At 38.3% G+C, this 18935-nt stretch overlaps 1 protein-coding gene across 3 annotated transcripts in view; it reads right to left on the bottom strand.

Moving 5' to 3' along the window:
* Nucleotides 1–3593: 3593 nt before the first annotated feature.
* pak1 (p21 protein (Cdc42/Rac)-activated kinase 1) overlaps nucleotides 3594–18935 on the bottom strand; it is a 67654-nt gene continuing 52312 nt past the window's right edge. For all 3 annotated transcript variants that reach the window (XM_088079275.1, XM_088079278.1, XM_088079276.1), the window contains 8 exons: nucleotides 18408–18471; nucleotides 17383–17431; nucleotides 15692–15804; nucleotides 13686–13803; nucleotides 13490–13589; nucleotides 12322–12518; nucleotides 11267–11404; nucleotides 3594–8111 (listed from right to left, as the gene is read on the bottom strand). In XM_088079275.1, the coding sequence (XP_087935401.1) occupies nucleotides 8025–8111; nucleotides 11267–11404; nucleotides 12322–12518; nucleotides 13490–13589; nucleotides 13686–13803; nucleotides 15692–15804; nucleotides 17383–17431; nucleotides 18408–18471 (866 nt within the window). In that variant the 3' untranslated portion in view covers nucleotides 3594–8024. The remainder of the gene's footprint in view (nucleotides 8112–11266; nucleotides 11405–12321; nucleotides 12519–13489; nucleotides 13590–13685; nucleotides 13804–15691; nucleotides 15805–17382; nucleotides 17432–18407; nucleotides 18472–18935) is intronic.

Below are 18935 nucleotides of genomic sequence, written 5' to 3'. Positions count from 1 at the left end.
CAGAGGAAGACACATACATATACAGACATATTAAAGAGACAATAAAAAAAGACTGAAGACACAATGACTAAAGGAAGCAGAAAGACACGAACACAGAGAATCAGAGGGAAGGAAAGTGAGAGAGGGTTTCTACCATGAGCAGAAATGACAGCATCACTGTGCAGCTGGTTAACATGAGCTCAGTCTCCTTGGTAACCAGAGACTGTTGCCATGAAGACTGAGTTGTTTTTCCTAATCCCAACAAAAATGGTAGCCAGGCTTTGAATACAGAATATGCTACACGCTATTGCTACACGTTTAGAGTCAGATCATCAATCAGTTAGTGTTGTTAAAGTGTTTTTTTAGTGTTTTTAAAGGTCCGGTGTGTAGGAGTTAGAGGGATATATTGGCATAAATGGAAAACAGTGCATTAAGCATGTTTTTTTTAGTGTTTCATCACCTGAAAATAAGATTCGCTGTGTTTTCGTTACCTTAGAATGTTTAAATTTACAAAGAGAGCGGGTCCTTATTCACAGAGGTCATGACAGACTGTAAAAATAATGGACGCAGCCATCACGACATCATCTATTCATCTGTGGATCCCAGTTTTGAAGCCTCGAGTTCAGCATATCGGTCATCGCCATGTTCGTTTCAAGGAGCCAGAAGTGACCGTATTTGAGTGAGAGGTCAGAGCTGTGGAAGAGCTTTGCTGTTTTATCCATGCGCTTGTGTGTGTGTGTGTGTGTGTGTGTGTGAGAGAGAGAGAGAGAATGAAGGGAGGGGGGTTCTGTTTTTTCTATATGAAGCACTTTGTGTTACAGTTTTGCTCGTTTTAAAAGTGCCATACAAATAAAGTGTGAGTGATTGATTGATTGATTGATTGATTGAGTCTGAATGAAGGGACAGAGTTGAGATGACGGCATCTCAGGATAAAAGAGGCTAGAGGACAAAAACAGTAAAAGGATGCAGACAAGGAAAGAGGACGAGAGAAACTCTGAGGACTGAACCCACTGGAGGGCCTGAACACTCATTCACACGCTGCAGTGCAGCCTCACTTCCACTGAACTCATTAGCCTGCTGATGAAAGGGAGCTTAGGAAGCAGGCGATCAGTAATCAGCACTTTTAATTACAAGAAGGAACAAAAAGGAAGGAGGTGGGATCTAATTTCATGGCCAGACAGGCGGACGGAGGGAGTGAGGCGGTGGGCGCATGTCACAGCCAGACGACTTTAAGCTCATTTCTGCCCCAGACGCAGGAAGAGAACAACGGTTTACATAAGAGATTTACAGAGAGGCTTCAGGAGTATTAAAATCATGTTATAAACAAACAGTATTATTATTATTTAACAGTCCAATCAGCTTACAATGCTCTGGTCTCCAGAGGATTCAGGACAAATGCTCAAAAACAAGGAAATAGTGAACATGTCGGTGCACGAGTTCCTAAGCATTTAAAGCTGTAATTCTCCTTCTGGGACTCATCTGTGCAGTTTGTGAAACCTCAGAGAACAAATGCCTTCAGAATCAAGATCACATTTTGACATAACTGAACTAGTATTTTTAACACTGCAGTGCCTCTAGGACCAAAATGCAACAGTGAGTGATACATTTTCTGAGAGGAATGCTACAATCTTTTGGAAATTCACTTATTTGCCACCAGTTTGACACTTAAAGATAAAAAATATACCACTTCTGCATTAAAATGTGTTTAGTCCGTGTCATTTGGTCACGCATGCATCTGGATTGAGTTTGTCTGCCAGTAACCGTCACAACTTGACCTTTAATTCAGTTTTAAGCCACATATTTGGGATACACTTTTTAGCTCTTGGTTGTCTTTAACTCTAACTTTTGACAAGATGAAGGGTTTTAGTCATTGGATGTCTGAATTTTAAGTTATCAGAGACATAAGTTCAGCAAATGTATAAGTGGCAGCTCCGCTCCAGCCCCTGTTGTGCTAACCAGCAATGGAAAAACACAGGCATCTTCTTTTTTAATATTATTTGGGGGGGTGGGGATGATTTTATGGATAGTGCAGCTTAAGGCATACAGGAAAGGGGAGAGCGTGGGGGATGACTTACAGCAAAGGGCCACGGGCCAGAATCAAACCCAAACCGTGGCAAAGGCCTCAGCCAATGAGGGACAGACTCTGCCAGATAAGAGAGAGGTCACTCCTTATTCAGTGTTATTCATCATCTGGTTCATTCTGGAGATGAAAAGACCTCTGCGGATCTGGCTGCCTGCAAAAACCTGCTGAACTGACACCCAAAGAATTGTAACTGGGAGAAACTGACTCCAATGATGACATTGCTGTCTTTTGTTACTGTTTTAATTGAGAGACAACTAGCAGCAGAAAATTACATATTGTACGTTCAAGGTTAGTTTCAGCAAGATTTAGATTTTTAGCAAAGCTTAGCTTTTTGGGGGGAAAACACTAGACTGCTGTTTGCTGGAAAATTTAAACTAAAAACCTTCCACAATTGGCCACTTGTAAGAGGGTTAAGTCCAAATGCAGAGTATTTTTATTTCATTTACCTAAGGTCTCTACATCTGCCTCTATATGTTACATTAACACCAGCAGGCCATTTGTTAAGGTTTAACACATCGTACTGGCCTACTGGCCCCTAGCTACTGGAATATAGTTTAGAGAATATTATAAATTACTCAATGACAAATCTGTCTGCACTTCAGCACCATGGCTTCATCAATACACAGCTGTTCTGATACTTCAGATTTTAATTTCCACAAACTTCAGTCAGAGCAAAGGTCAATGAGCCAGGCAGACCAGACTAACATACCTCTGTTCTCTTTCTGCTTCTGTGGGATGGCAGGTTAACAAGGATCATGCATTTTGGTTATTTTGCAAACAAGGAGAATGGCATTCCCCAGATATTACACATCACATAACGCACATCTTTTAGACTGTTGCTCTGCATACTTTTCTTATTTTTAAAAGAGTGAACTTCTGCACACTCTCTCAATTCTTCTCAATATTTTGCACTTTCCTGCACAAAACTGAATAGCTGTTTCATTTTAAAAGTTATACACTGTCAACTCAATCACCACATGCTGGCATTCTATGTTTCTGCAAACAATAGATATGCTACATTTGAATAAGTATAACTAGCACATATGTTGTAACATTAAGTCTCTTTGCATTTCAATTTTCAGTTTTATGTTGTGACAACACAGTGGTTAACATGTGGTTAGGCAAAAAAACCCCAACATTACATTTATGTTTAAAATACCCGGTTTGGTCACGGCTGGAAAAGACCTCTCATTGGTCTCTAACGGTGATCTGCTGCTGACTGCTGCCTGGCAGCCATCTGACATAGATGTCATACCATCCACTGTCCCCACCTCCCTTCCTCCTCACAATTACAAAGTCAGTTTATATACATGTAATGCCAATTACATCACTTTAGAAATGCTAATATGAAATTTACAAATAAAACATATCCCTGGTTTGCAGAAACTCATGATCCCTCCAGACTTATGCCTGGCTGAGATAACAAATCATTTCCTTTTCAGTTGATATGGTGATTCTGTTAACAAACAGCTGCTGACTTACATACTTAGCAAATTTCATCTCTGCTAAATGTAAAAAAAAGCAGACCAGATTTTCCGTTTTTGTACACTTTTATTTTATGTTTTTTAGAGTTGTTTCAAATCATCAAAATGACTTATAAACAGATAAATTATGGCTCTGATACATTGGGGAGTGAACACTTCATTTAACCGTCTCATCCTGGACTGAACCCTTGTAGAACTTAGACTGTACCAAGTCTGAACCCCTTTGTGTTCTGCTTGTCGATGGTCACATCATACAGCAAAATGATGTTTTTTTTTTTACCAAAGTGATTCATAGTATTCAACTTTATTAAAGGTCCAGCAGTAGTTGTAACAGATCATTAAGCCAGCAGCAGTTTGCTTCTTAAGAGGCTAAATGTGATGGTCGTTATGTGATTTGATTCCTTCTCTCCAAAACAAACGGACCAGGTGATTAAAACTGTAACCAAAAAAAAAGAAGAAGAAGAATAAAGCAGTTTCACATTAAAAATCTGTATTTTTTATAATGTTGCTTGTCTCAGAGGGACTTCTGCCGAAGTAAAAACTTGAATGGCCTTATCTAGAGACAGTTTTTCAGTTTGACGAGGACCTGCTCCCTATATGTAATGGTTCATTCTAAGGTAACAAAAAGACAATACTTATTTTCAGGTGATGATACACTAAAGAAAACACACTTATATTCCATTTCTGCCTATATATCCCCCTAAATCCTACATACTGGACCTTCAACCAACAATTTCATCCAAAATAATGCTATGAAGCTCATCTGGTATGAGATTGTTAATCGCAACATTTTCTCTGATCAGTCACATCAGTGCTCATCTTGAAAGATAGACAACATTTCCATTGTCACACATACCTATATGAGCCCATCAAAATAACATTACGAAAGCCAAAACTAATATTTTGATCTCAGAGAAAATCGAGTGGAAAACCACAGATTAGTCCTTCAAGTCGGGCTCTGTGACGGGGTTCAGACCAGGACAGACACACCGCGGCAGCAGTTTCAGGCATTTTATACACGTTAATGATTTTTACAGCATTCATCCGCCGCACTGCAGCCGGTCTAATTAGCTGTGTGCTTCAAACGATTAATTATAAATTAATCTTCAAATATTTTGATAACCAATTTAACATTTACTTTTTTAATTTAACATGCCAATCATTCTCTGCTTTTTTCCCATCATTGTAAACTTTGGTGTTTTGGAGTGTTGGTTTTAACAAAACAGGACATTTGAATATGTCACCTTGGGCTCTAAAAATGTGATGAACACACGGTTTGTTTAGTTGTTGCTTTTTTACAAATTGATTAATAGAGAAACTGGTCATCAGATTATTTGATAATCAAGAAAGTCAAAAGTTGCAGCATCAACATTCAACATGTTGCCTCAAAATGTTGCCATCAGACTGGTTCTAAAGTAGTCTTGCACCTTTGAAACAGTTTAAGGCCAGAGGTACATGAACACTACATAAAACAAACAATAAAAACAACTACCAGCAGAAATCAAAGTGATAGTTTTGAATAGATGTTTTGGAAATGTTTTATTCACGTTGCAGGTTGCAGAGCGAATGACCGTGGCTGTTGATGAAAACTTTGGCTCTTGCAGGATTTGAACCTGTGACATTTTTTTTTCGGCAAGAAAAACTCAGTTTCTTGAATTCAGCAGAAAAAACTCCAAAACAAATACTCAAATCTTACTTTTTAAGTCAAAACTCATTTTCTGACATGAATCGATTATATAAAAAAACAGTCTGTAAACAAAAGATGAAACAGATTGTTGTTGTCGTCTTTGTTGTCTTGTCAAATCGTTTTTTTTGTTTGTTTGTTTTTTGCACGTAAATTATACACCTTATGTTCAAAGAGTTCCCGGGGAGCCAACAGTCCACCAGGCAGAAAAAAAACAACAACACTGTACCATCGTAGCATTTATTTGTCTCACTCTTCTGAAAAAAGGATTAAAGGAATAAATTACCCCCTAAACAATCATTTGTATATCAATTACTCACCCACTGAATTTGTGATGAAAACTTTGTTTCTCGCATTTCTCAACAGTAAATGAAGAACCCAAAAATGATGACAATGATGATTTTGTTGAATATAAGTCATTGGTATTCGCACTGACAGAAACCCCCAAAAAACATGTTTACAAACTCCCTCACAACTCGAGCAGTATAATCCAAATCTCATTTATCCAAAGCTATGATCAGCACTTTCCAAACACAGGCGTTTTTGCTAAAACCTTACTTTTTAAAACTGAACTGAGAGTGAAACTTATCTGTGCTCTCTTCAGAGCCAGACTCAACTGACAAAAACAGTAATTTTACATTGCTGATCACGGGAGCTGCTAGTCTACTGTTGCCTAGATCAGTTAGTTAGTTAGTTAGTGTTATTGTGTGACTTTGGTGAATCCAAAGTAACGCTTCAAAACACCAAAGTCACACAATAACACAAACAAACTCACTGATTGAGGCAGCAGTAGACCAGCAGCTCCCGTGTTCAGCAATGTAAAATAACTGGTTTTATCAATGGAGTCTGGCTTTGACAAGATCATAGATCTGTTTCATTCTCAGTTAAGTTTTAAGAAGTAATGTTTTAGCAAAAATGCCTGTGTTTGGGAAATACTGATCATAGCTTTGGATAAATGAGACTTTGATTATACTGCTCGAGATGTGTGACAGTTTGTAAATGGATGATTTCAATTTTCTCCGTATTTGGATTCTTCGAAATGACGAAATGAGTAACTGACATACAAATGATCAATTTGGGGGGGTGAAGTATTACTTTAGGATATGATCTTTCCTATCGTACACAAGCATCCTTCATGTACCGCCACTTCATGTTCCAGCATTGACACAACTCATTTAGTATTTTTCTTCTCTATCTTGTACCGTATAAAAAAAAGGTTACTGACATGCACATTCTCTCCCTCACGGTCTCAGCGTGGAGCCCGCAGACAGTGAAGTCCCAGAGCCGCAGATGGAGCGAGTTTGGCAGAATGGATTATGGGTAAAAAGCACATTTCAGCATTGCATTATTTTTTTGGATTCCTGAAACCTGTGCTGATCGGAATTTGGATTTTTGTATGGAGAAAATCTCTGATGCTTCTCTTTAAATACAACTTTTTGAAACATTTTAACACCTTTTACAAAAATGTGACAGTAAGGCTCCTGGGAAAGACTTTATGTCTCTTTGTTGTCATCATGTGACTGACAAACAATGGAGCGTAACATCTCTGACATTTAACTCAGAACAGTGAAATCAAGGAAAACAAGCTTGATATTTCTAATTGTGCTGCATCCATTCTGATCTTCTTTCTATTGTGAGTCAGAGCATGTTATAGGAGTGCAATGCTACATCACTGGAGTCATACTCATTAGTGTTAAAAACACACAAAAAATAAAAACAGCTGCCTATATTTTTCTCAGATCTCTCCTCTATCAGGATCCAGCTTCTCTGTCAGCAGTGAGAAAATTTAACGAGCAACAACCTGCAACCTGAGTCTGACTATGGGCCCTCCAGGTACCCGAACACAAGGAAACACTGGTCCAATATCAGCAACTGTGAATTATTTACAAAACATTTTAAAAAAGTAAAAAGAGCAAAGAGAAAAGTGTTGCTTTCTCCTGGAAAGACATCATGGAAAAATAATGGCTGTTTTTAAAAACCTCCAAACTGTCCAAACTCGCTCCATCGATGACTCCAAGCCCGCCGGTCTCACTTTATTATATTTAATATTAATATTCTCTAACTCACAGCTCAAACTGCAGACACGACAAAGTTCCAAACCTCTCCTGCTCCGTGTCAAAAACTACAGAAGGTAACCTTACAATCAACTTAATCAATATCCAAACATCCCCCCGTGACCAAAAATACGCACACACACAGGCACACACACACACACAGAAATGTTGATCTAAAGAAATGTAAAATGAAAATCAAAAAATGCACTTTTTGATTAAATTGAGAAGATTAAATAAATCTGACTAAAACCCACAGACGAATGACAGGAAGCAAGGACCTTAGTTAAAACACACACACACACGCACACGCACACACACACACACACACACACACACACACACACACACACACACACACAGTCTGCAGCAGAGGTTGCTGGTTGGCTGTTGTGGTCCGGGGCTTTTACAGGCAAAGTAAAAAAACAAACAAACATTGATTTAAAAAAAGAACTGTTGAAACACTGTCTCTCCCATATTGGGCTGTTCGAACCGTCTTGGGGGGCAGTGATGTCATCGCTGACATCACTTGATTACAGATGATGTCATTCAGTTAGCCCCCGAATCCCCCCAGTCTTCCTGTCCGAGTCCAGTGAGTGTCGAAAAAAAAGTTACAGGAAGAATTTAACCTTCGTCCTCCCTGTGAGGGGGGTCAGACTTGGTGCAGTCGGGGAAATAAAGAAGAAGAAAGGAAGGAGGGATGGTAGACAGAGAGAGAGAGAGAATAACAAGTGCAAGGCGAGCTAGCGGTTGTTCTTGGCAGCCTCCTTAGCAGCCACAATGAGAGGAGTCAGACTGGAGAGAGGCTTCGCCATCTTCAGAAACTGGTGCTGAGAGAGGAGAGGGAGAAGGAAGGAGAGGAAAAGGGGGAAAGGGAAGATACAGGAAGGAGAAAGGGAAGTGCGGGAGTGGGAAGAAGAAGGGAAAGGGAAAGGAAAAAAGAAAGAAAATAAAATTGAGAAACAAAAACAAACAAGAAAATATGAATATCTATCATCTATCTATCCATCTATATGTTTACATGTCTACATTTAATAATAATTATAAATATAATAATAAATATAATTATATTACAAAGAAAAATATAAATAATTATAAATTTTCACTAAAATGTTCTTTTTTTCCAAACAAATTTTTCAGGTCTTTTTGCTGTCACCTTTTACCAGCTTTACTTACTACTTTTTCGGGCATTTCTTGCCAAGTTGCTCATTGCCTTTTCACTCATGATTTTTTAAAGAAGTCAAACCAATTTTCTCAGGTTTCAGGATTTCAAGGGTTAAAAAGCTTATGAAAGGCATCTGGATGCAGCACAAGAACACTGATGTGATCTGATAATAATGATGTTCTGCAACACATACATATACGTAACTGTTTACATTTCTTTATCACTTCACAGGTAGTTTCCCCTTTCACAGCACATGTAGGCACCTCGACAGAGTGGTGATGGGAGAAAAGGCACAGAACAGAACAGATCTATTGGTGCCATCCACAACTTTTGACAATGGAAATGCAAAGACTACCGGTCTCACGTGTAACGAACTGATCTGAAATGAACCCGACTGCTTGGTGGAAACGAGGCTGTAGGGACTAAAAGTCTGAATATTTCAGCCGCTGCTGTTTCAATTTGAACATTTTGGTCTTTTTTATCTCCTTGTGAGTCGTAAACTTTAAGGAAAAGCAGTTCTACATTGCTGGAGTGTCCCTTTAAAACAAAATGACCAACGAGAGAGCTCGTCAGGTTAAGTGTTGCACTGTGTGTTTGTGTGGTTGAGTGGTGGGACTTTCAGGCAATGTTTTTTGGACTTGATAATAAATACTTTTGTTTTTTGTGATGTTTCAGGCATAGAAAATTACTACAATGTTTATCCGAGGCTAAAGCTAAACACACGTCATCTTCAAATCCAAAACTGTTCTCCAGACCGAGAACTTCTTTCTCTAAATCTTTTCCTTCAATCACTATTTCTCACCTCTGCCTCTGCAGTTCATCACGTGGATGAAATCAGAAAATCAACATGAAGATATTAGAAGTGCTTGGTTTAAAGCAGCAGATCTCCCCTTTTATGCAACAAGAGTGATGTTAGACTGAAACAGCACAGAGCCTGAATAAAAACTGTTGGTGCAGTATGTGCAGTCCTACGTAACCTCTTATTTAATGCTCTCTCGCTCGCTCTCTCTCTCTCTTTCTCTCGCTCACACACACACAAACATACAACTAAATCAACCTTTAAACTGTTACCTCAGAGAACAAGCGCACACACTCATACAAAGGAGTCATTAAATTCAATTACTCCTTTAAAAGACCTTCTAAATTCACCTCTCAGCTCTGAGTCATCGTACAGTTACACAACTCACTGTGATGTTCAGTTACACCTCCACCTCCACAGCTGTCTGTCTGTCTGTCTGTCTGTCTGTCTGTCTGTCTGTCTGTGAGCACACAGCTGAAACTCAAATCAACACTGACGCTGGATTCAATTTTTATTTCTATAAACAGACTGAGACTAATGAGATAGACTGAGTGCTCAGTGTTGGTGCTCAGTGGTAAAATTAAACTGAGTTCATATATTTACATATATTACTTAAGTTCACATTTGAGGTTATTGTTTTTCAGTATTTCCATTTTGAATAATGTACTTCTCATTCCAATATCCTTAACAGCTACGGTTACAAGTTACTTTAAAAGTTAGGATCATGGGGCGTCTGTGGCTGAGTGGATAAAGCAGGCACCCCATGAATAAAGGCAGTGTCCTTGCCACAGCGGCCTTGGATTCGACTCCCGCTCAAGGCCCTTTGCTGCATGTCGTTCCCCCTCTCTCTTCCTCTTTCACACTTATGATCTGTCCTATCTAATAAAGGCTAAAATGCCAAAAAAATCATCTTTGAAAAAAAAAGTTAAGATCAAATGTTGGAGCTGCACCAATCGCAATTTTCTTGGCCAGTATCACTTTTTTAAAAAGTCTGATGGTCTGATTCAAATTTTGGCTAATTTCATGTTTCCTTTCTTTCTAAGAAGTACAATTTACAGCATGAACAAGGACTTCTGAAACTTCTTTCTTTGAAGCCACTGAAAACTTAGCTTGAAGTATTACAGTACATACATAATATCAAAGCTAAGTGTCTCACAAAAAAAGAGAGAAATCTGAGTGACAGTAAATGTTCATAACTATTAGAAAACCTAGTTCAAAAAAGGCTAATCTGGCTGCTCAAGACATATCTCAGGATGGTCAGGATTTGGTCATATCACGATTGACTGGCAGCTCCTTCTCAAACTCAAGTAACATTACCATTTTATTTTCCTTTATGTCACTAGCCGTCAAGCATTTTGAAACGGCTCTGAAGATAGTTTGTTTTTGTCTGTGCTGCTGATTGAGCAATGTGAACAGACTATCCAACGGTGCACCTCTATTTAACATAAAAGGGTAAACCTGGCCACACAACAGTAAATTAAATAGTAATAATATTGCCAAAAAACTCATGTAATCATACTTAAAGGGGGTATTTTTCAGCATTAAAAGTATTTTTACTGTTGACCCTTAGGTACTTTTACTTAGGTGACATTTGCAATGCAGGACTTTAAATTGCAACAGAGCATTTTTTTATATTGCAGTATTGGTACTTTTAGTTAAGTCAATCTTGCCCCCCGTCTGAAATCACAATCTAGTGTTGAAACAAAAAAAAGATCGACTGTATGTGCATAGTATCATCATTAAAAAACACTTGAGAAGATGGAAGGTGTCATTTAAAATCTGAGGAAATCAAATTTATATAGATGCATCAGCGTTATTGCTCTTGACAAAACAACTTCAGGTCAAGTGGAGCTTGAGTCAACGTTTCGTCAGCTTCCATTTCAAAAGATTGTTCTGGAGAGTCAGGTGGTTTTTAGATGGTAAATGTATTTTATGCATATTTCTTCTCTTGTTTATTTGATTTTTTTTTTTTTTTTTTACCATTTTCAATGTCAACACACACACGCAGACACACACACTACCTGCAGCAGCTCTTTAGCCGAGCCTCTCTTCTCCACGTCCATCTCCAGACATCTGTTCAGGAAGTCTCTGAATATCGTTGACAGCTTTTCTGGGTTCTGCAGCTCTGGCGTACCATTGGTTGCTATGAGATACAGTGCCTGGGCAACACACACACACACACACACACACACACACACACACACACACACACACACACACACACACACACACACACACACACACACACACACACGAGAAACATGTTCATCTACATCCCATGATGCATGTGCAAATTGAAACCACTAAATCTTCTACTTTGGTGCCATCCAGTGATGGTTTAAAGAATGACACCCAGGCAGCCACAGTCTTTAACCCTTTGAAACCTAAACAAATTGGATTGATTTCTTCAGAAAAACGTGGGAAGAAGGCAATGAGCATCGTAACACATGGCCAAAAAATAAGTAAGAGGTTGAAAAAAACTTACAAGAAAATGACCAAAAAAAACCCAAAAAGAAGAGAAGTTAACAAAAACAAAAAGAAAGTGGCCAAAAAAAGCACAGAAAAAATTATATATATATATATGTATGTTTATGTTTTTTTAACATTGTTTTAGATATATAATCATAATGATTAGATATATAGTTTTCTAGAAATGTTCCCTAGTGTTGTTTAAATGTTCTAATAACCCCCCCCACCCCTTTTTTGAAACTATTTTTCTGGCCATTTTCCTGTCACCTTTTACTAATTTATTGCAATTTATGGGACATTTTTTGCCAAGTTGGTCACTGTCTTTTTTTCCCTGTGTTTTTATAAAGAAATCAAACCAAGTTGCTCAGTTTTAAAGGGTTAAATACTTTGTGAGAGGTGTCTGAACGCCGCTCAAGAAAACTGATCAATCCAGGTTTTAAAGGGTTAAAAGGGACTTGTTACATTTATTTTCAGGTTCATACTCATATTTTGGGTTTCTACCACATCATGTCTTCATGCTTTTATGGTAACAAATAATGCTCCCATCACAGTGACTCTCCCTCACTCAGCCTTTAGCAGACACACTCAGGAACACAGTCAGTCTCACCCTGAGTGGGTTTTCATTCAGGTACGGCGGCTCCCCCTCCACCATCTCTATTGCCATGATGCCCAGGGACCAGATGTCCACTTTGGGGCCGTAGGCTTTACGGGTCACGACCTCCGGAGCCATCCAGTATGGAGTCCCGACCATGGTGCTGCGTTTACTCTGCTCTGGAGTGATCTGGGCGCAGAACCCGAAGTCAGCTGGGAGGAGGAGACAGGAAATGAGTTCATGAATTCACAATGTTCATAACCTTCTCCCTCCAGCATAAATATTTGACTTGAAAAAGCTTAAGTTTTCCCTTTTATTGTTGTATCAAACCTTTAGATTACTGACGTACACTCTTAACCCTTCACCCACATCCTTGTCCATTATTTCTGCACATTTCTCATATTTACTGTACTGTTATCTTTGCCTTATTTTTATTCCTCTCAATATATTTAACGTATGTTAAATGTATGCACTACAAATTTACTGAATATAATAACTATAATGCCATATAAAAATGGCGTACATAAACTATGTAGAAGCCAAGGAAAATCCTGAAATATATAAACTTTTAACATCTAATAATCAATGATGTGTCATAAATAGGTGGAAGTATAACAGACATGGAGCACTTTTAAGTTTTTTTTTTCCTTAGGCAACAGCAACAGTACTTTTAGCCAGCCATAAATGAAATGAGGGTCACTGTAGAACCAGAGCTCCACCTGCTGGTCAACAAAATAACTACAAGAACAATGCTTAAAGTTGAACTGTTGATACAACTGCAAAGCAAGCAGCTTTATACCGATCATTTGATCCCTTCTGCCATCAGACTTTTAAATGCTGCTGACAGCAGCAACTGATGGTCATAAGGGCCAGTGCAGTAAATCTGGGGAGCAGCATGGTTTATGTATTTATTTATTTATTCTTGTTACTGTATATGTAGGGTCACTTTAAGACCGGGTATTTTGCCCATAAGTAGTGACCTGTTTGCTGCTGCTCCCTTTGCTCTGGTGGTCCATCTGTTAGTCTGTCGCCACTGACATGGAAATGTTCGAATGCTGCTGCTGATTGTGATTTTTAATGTTTTTACTGTTTTATGTGACTGGCTGACTGTTAACTGAAATGTCCTTTTGGGATAAATAAAGTTGTCTCTATCTCTATCTACATAAATAAAGTGGTGACTGACTGAGTTTGACAGAGCCGTCCATGCCCAGCAGGATGTTGTCACTCTTGATGTCTCGATGGATGACTTGGTTTGAGTGGAGGAACTCCAACGCCTGGAGACACTGGAGCGAGAGACAGACAGAGAGACAGAGATGATGACAAAGCTTGCCTTTTTAAAAATTTATTTTCAAACCAGAATGTCGTCTCGTGTCTCTTACCTCTCTGCACACAGCAGCGATCTGGGCTTCGTCCATGCAGGTTTCTGTGACAACGTCAGTTAACGAACCTCCTGCCAGATACTCCATCACCACCCACAGCTCATCACCCACCAGGTAACTATGGAAACAATCAATAAATGCAGCCATTTAAATTAGTGATAAGGCCATGAGAATCAGAAGGGATTCTATATTGATTCAAATTTACCATGTAACCACACAGTCATTTTTTCAGTGATGGGTGGACCACAGATTCACTGAATCAGTAACTTTAAGTTGCTACATGTAAATGTATCAAAACTTTTGCGTTTTGATACTTTTTGCAAAGTATGGTGTCAGTTTCTAGGGAACTCATTATAGTAGAGTTCAACATTCAACAGCTAGTGCTGCCGCCCCACAAAACTCCTCTTCAATGCATTACCAGTCATCATGTATACGTTTACATTAATAAAAATAAAATATTCGTTTTAATGCATCGATGCAACATCCTACTTGTTTGTAGGTTGGCTTTGTATGCTGACCAACAATCTGTTTGCGGGGAAAGTAGTACACGTCCCTATTACCTCTGCAGCCTGCATTCATGTGGTGTCGGAATGATCTAAAAAATTAGTCCCGGATCATATTTCATAGCTCAGCTGGTCTTCGTAATTTATGTGTTTTTTTAGCAATCTGATAAAGAAAATACAACACATCTTCTATGTAGCATCCATGTTGTTTCCACATTACAACTTAAAGGTCATGAACACGCCGAGTTGGAGGAACTGTCATCCGAGGAGCACGCAAATGCATCATTGGCACAGTTCTTGACTGATGTTATCGCTTTTCATTCACTTATCCTAATAACTTAATAACAGATTATTTTACTGTGTTTTCCTGCCAGATTCTCTCACGGGAAAAAATAGACCAGATGACGAAACTGTCACTGCAGACTGTAAACCTGCTGTGGAGCTCGGGGGAGTAGTGCATGTGGTATGAACAGCCCAGTTGCACAACGCTGGCGCCAAAAGGAAGCAGACAGCAATTCATTGAATAAATCAGTGCGCTGTGCGGCACTTCCATTTCCAGACTGAACCCAGCATAATGAACTGAATATGAAATACATAAATAGGAGAAGGAGTCATTAATGTGTTTTAGACACAGTTTTTAACACTGCACTTAGAAAAAAAAAAACATTCTCTATTTTTTTGTGTGTTTTTTAAAACACACACACACAGAGAGAGAGAGAGAGACAGTAAATCAGTGACAGTTAAAATGTTGTTTCCATGGGGATGACAGCACTATCACGAGTCTTGCATGTGTTTCTCAGTGTCTCTCAAGACAAACAGGTAACTACGGTAACCAGACACCCCACCCTCTACCCTTCAACATGTCTTGTGTGTTGGCATGGCAACAGCAATACTGAACTGAATAACCTCTCCTCGTGGTGCAGTCTTCACAGTTCACAGCTCGGTGGCGTTTCCACTGATCCTGAAACATCTGGAGCATCACAGAGGTGCTCTCCAGGTTTCCAGGGAAAGTTTGGGAAATACACACCCAGAAAACTGCAGATCTGCAGACTGGACTGTCACTTTTATTCCTGTATTAAATACATTTCACATTCTATTTTAGCTTCTTTTTTTATTTCTCCTGCTCCTTAATGACTGTTTCTAAATGTCCTCTTATAAAGTGTTTGTTTTGCGCTTTGTCTCGATGTTTTTGATGATTTGTGGCGGCAATGTGCTTTAAAATTAAACTTGCCTCGCTTCACATTTGGCTCATTTTTCAGTGTTTTTCAACTTGTTTCACACATTTGCTGCATGCAATACATTCGCTGTCAGAACAGAAGCATTAACAGAAGGATCTCAGCTGAGTGTAAATCTGCCAAAACTGAAAATAATCCTCCAATTTTTAAAGCTGCAGCCTCAAGGAAGGTTCAGGATCTGTCATCTACCTTTGATAAATCTATTTTTCTGTGTGTGTGTGTGTGTGTGTGTGTGCGTGAGAGAGAGAGAGTTAGAGAGATGTCTAACCTGTCCAGGTAGTTAACAATGTTTGGGTTCTTATTTTCCCTCATCACCAGAATCTCATTGATGATCAGTTCCTTCTTCGGCTGCTGCTGCAGATTCATCTGTTTAATGGCCACCTGAGAGAAAAGAGAAATATTCTCACTTTCTCATATTCATGCACAAAAATCAAACAGAAAGAGAGGCTGGAGAAAAGGGGGAGGAGTACATGAAAAGACAGGTAGACAGTTTTTGTTTAAAAGAAAAAGAAAACGAGAGAGGGAATAAAAGACGACAAGAGGATGAAAAGGAAAAAGGAAGAAACTGAAGACAGCCGCAGGGAAATATCTAAATCTGAAAGGCAGTAAAAGGTTGTTAGGCAGCGAAGCCTGACAGACATTAAAAAGTGAGCACACAGACTAATCCTCAGAGAGTGAAACTGAGGAGGATTATCCCGACAGACGAGCTGAGCTCCTTTAAAATTAACCTGGAAGTCACCGCCGTTAGAGCTGGACTTATATTCATTTATTTCTACAATGTTCTCACTGTGCAAACTCCAGCTGAACTCACTGCTCTCCACCCTTTAAGTCTATTTGCTTTATTTTACATAATAAAAGTGTAACACTCTGCATGAACCTTCGGCTCCTTTAAACTTTCTGTTCGGACTTTGACATCGAGCATCTGCCCTAACCCTCAGAAGGCATTCGATTTGAACTTTCTTTCTCGCTTAATTGGCTATTCAAAACCTTTTAGTCTGGGAAATGAATTTAAACTCACTTCAGCATCACTGTTTAACTTTTTTCACTTAAGTCTTTATTATCACAAATATTAGTGACAATGACATGTCAGTTATGACAGAATTGCAAACTCAAAGACAAAAGCTGATGAAAAAAAAAAACAAAAACTGCTTGGATGCATATACATTTTTACATCTTGAAGATTAGTGCATCTATTGATTATTATTCCAGTCCTGTGTTGTCTTTGAGTCTTGTATAGAGTCCATTTATCCAATTTTCTTTCTAGTTGTGCTTCTTGTAGTCTCGGTATGTGTGTCAATTCTTCCACTGAAAAGATTTCTTACACAGTTGTTAGCCATTGGTCCTTTGTTGGTGGTGTTTCCTTACCCCAGTTCCTTTTTTTTTGATCGAATACCTATCACTGGCAATAACAGGTTGAACTTAATTTTACTTATAGTTTGCTATAAATTCTTGTCTTTCAGCGAACCCCTTAAGTGGCTGAATACTTAAATTCCTCTTTTCCGAACTTGAAAGCTACAGTTGGTGACTTTTTTTGCCATGACTGACGGTTATTTTGGGTGCGCAGCGGTGGATTCTAGCAACATGATTTTATTCATAAACTATCTGTCTTTTGTGTCTTCTTTTTTAATAATATAGTGAGAGTTTCAGCAAATATGTCACAATGTTTTTTTCATAAAAGTTACCAACTGTAGCTTAAAATTTGGGTAAGAAAAACAGACATTGGAGCTTTCTTGTTTCAGTCATTTAAGCATTGTTGCTCTACGGATGTCATCTGTCAGTCTATCATTTTTGCCCAGACAGATATATCAACAATTGCAAAAACTGGATGGATTACCACTAAATTACAGGACACAAATCTCCAGGTTTACCTACACGTCTTTTTAGTACTGTTAGTGTTCCCTTTGTAACTGAGGAGCTAAAGGAGAATAGAGAACATAGGAGAGAAGAAATAAAGCCTACCTCCTGTCCTGTAGCGATGTCTATAGCTGTGTACACCGTCCCAGAAGCCCTGAAAACAGATAGCAGAGAGCTCCAGTGAAACATTATGTCATCATTTCATTGTTGGATGAAAACCTTCTTTATTTTTACAAGGTCACATGAGGTAACAGCATTAATATGGGCAGTTGTCACACACTTAAGTCACTTAATAACTAACCTGCAACATTCAAACAACCAGGAGATGCTTCCCATCATCCTGAGACAGAATGTATCCTCACAGCTAAAACTGAAGTAGCTGAACTGAATTCAGCCTGTGGATGTTCAACCAATGACATGTTTCCTTTCAGGGCTTTGGATTTACCTTAATAATTTTTTAATAATTTGAACCTTGTTATATTGGTAACAAATCAACAAAATCTATTATTATTACTTTCCATCCTTGCAAATCTTACTAATTCTTAATCTATGACATCTCTGACATCTGTTCTACGGTTCAATAAAAGCAGGTTCTACCATCCTCCCTTTCAAATTTTAGCTTTTTATTTATTTATTTATTTATATTTTTTTATCTCTTATATCTTATATATATATATACACACACACACACACACACACACATATATACACACATATATATGTATATAGATAGGTAAATTCTATTTTATTTATTTTATTATCTTAGTTACTTTGTATTTTTTATTATTTATTTATTATTTTAACTTATTTATTTTCCTTAATATGTGAAAGTAAGTGTATATTGGTGTTTGTGTGCATGTATATATATATATACACACACACACACACACACACACACACACACACACACATATATATGTTTATAAATATACAGAGATTTTATCTTCAACAACAAATAACTGGCAATGTCATGACTGCATGCAATACTCTATTTTTTTTTAAGAAAAACAAACAACAAACAAATAAAATCAAGTGTGAACAAAAAGCCCTAAAAATTCCCACATTGCACATTTATTGTGTTTATGTTCATGTTGAGTGACTAAACCAATCAAAGGAGTTTTTTGACTCACCCCTGTCCGATCTTCTCAAAGCGTGTGTATTTCTTCTTGGGGTCTCCCACACTAACAATCGTCCCTGAGTCAAATAAGAGATAGAACAAGAAGCAAAAACTCACTTATTGATGGATCAAAAACAGCATATATGGATCTGCAAGAGAGCAAGAAAAATAAAAACCCGGCCCTGTAACTGTATTTATATTTTCTTTTGACTGTACGACTGAATGTGAATGGATAGAACAACCAGGTGTCTTTCTATCCATTTACATTCTACTCTATGTTCATCACACTCAGGTCAATGCAGCATGCTGACTGGGAGAAAAAGGAGAGAGAAGAGAGGAGGAACAACAAAGAGGAAAGATGATGGAGAGAAGGAACGAGGGGTGAGAAAATCTAAACAGAGCAGAAACTAAATGGAGATATGGAGATGTAAAGAATATACATAAACATTTAAAAACAGTCAATTCAGGATGAAAAATATGATAACAAAGAAGAAAAAAAGACAGACAGCTGGAACTAAACCAAGAAAAGAGTAAACAAAGC

This window comes from Plectropomus leopardus, chromosome 6 (assembly GCF_026936395.1).
Source record: "Plectropomus leopardus strain MGB_pleo_1.0 chromosome 6, ASM2693639v1, whole genome shotgun sequence".
Classification (NCBI taxonomy): Eukaryota; Metazoa; Chordata; class Actinopteri; order Perciformes; family Serranidae; genus Plectropomus; species Plectropomus leopardus.
This window is presented reverse-complemented; position numbering and strand designations above follow the sequence as displayed.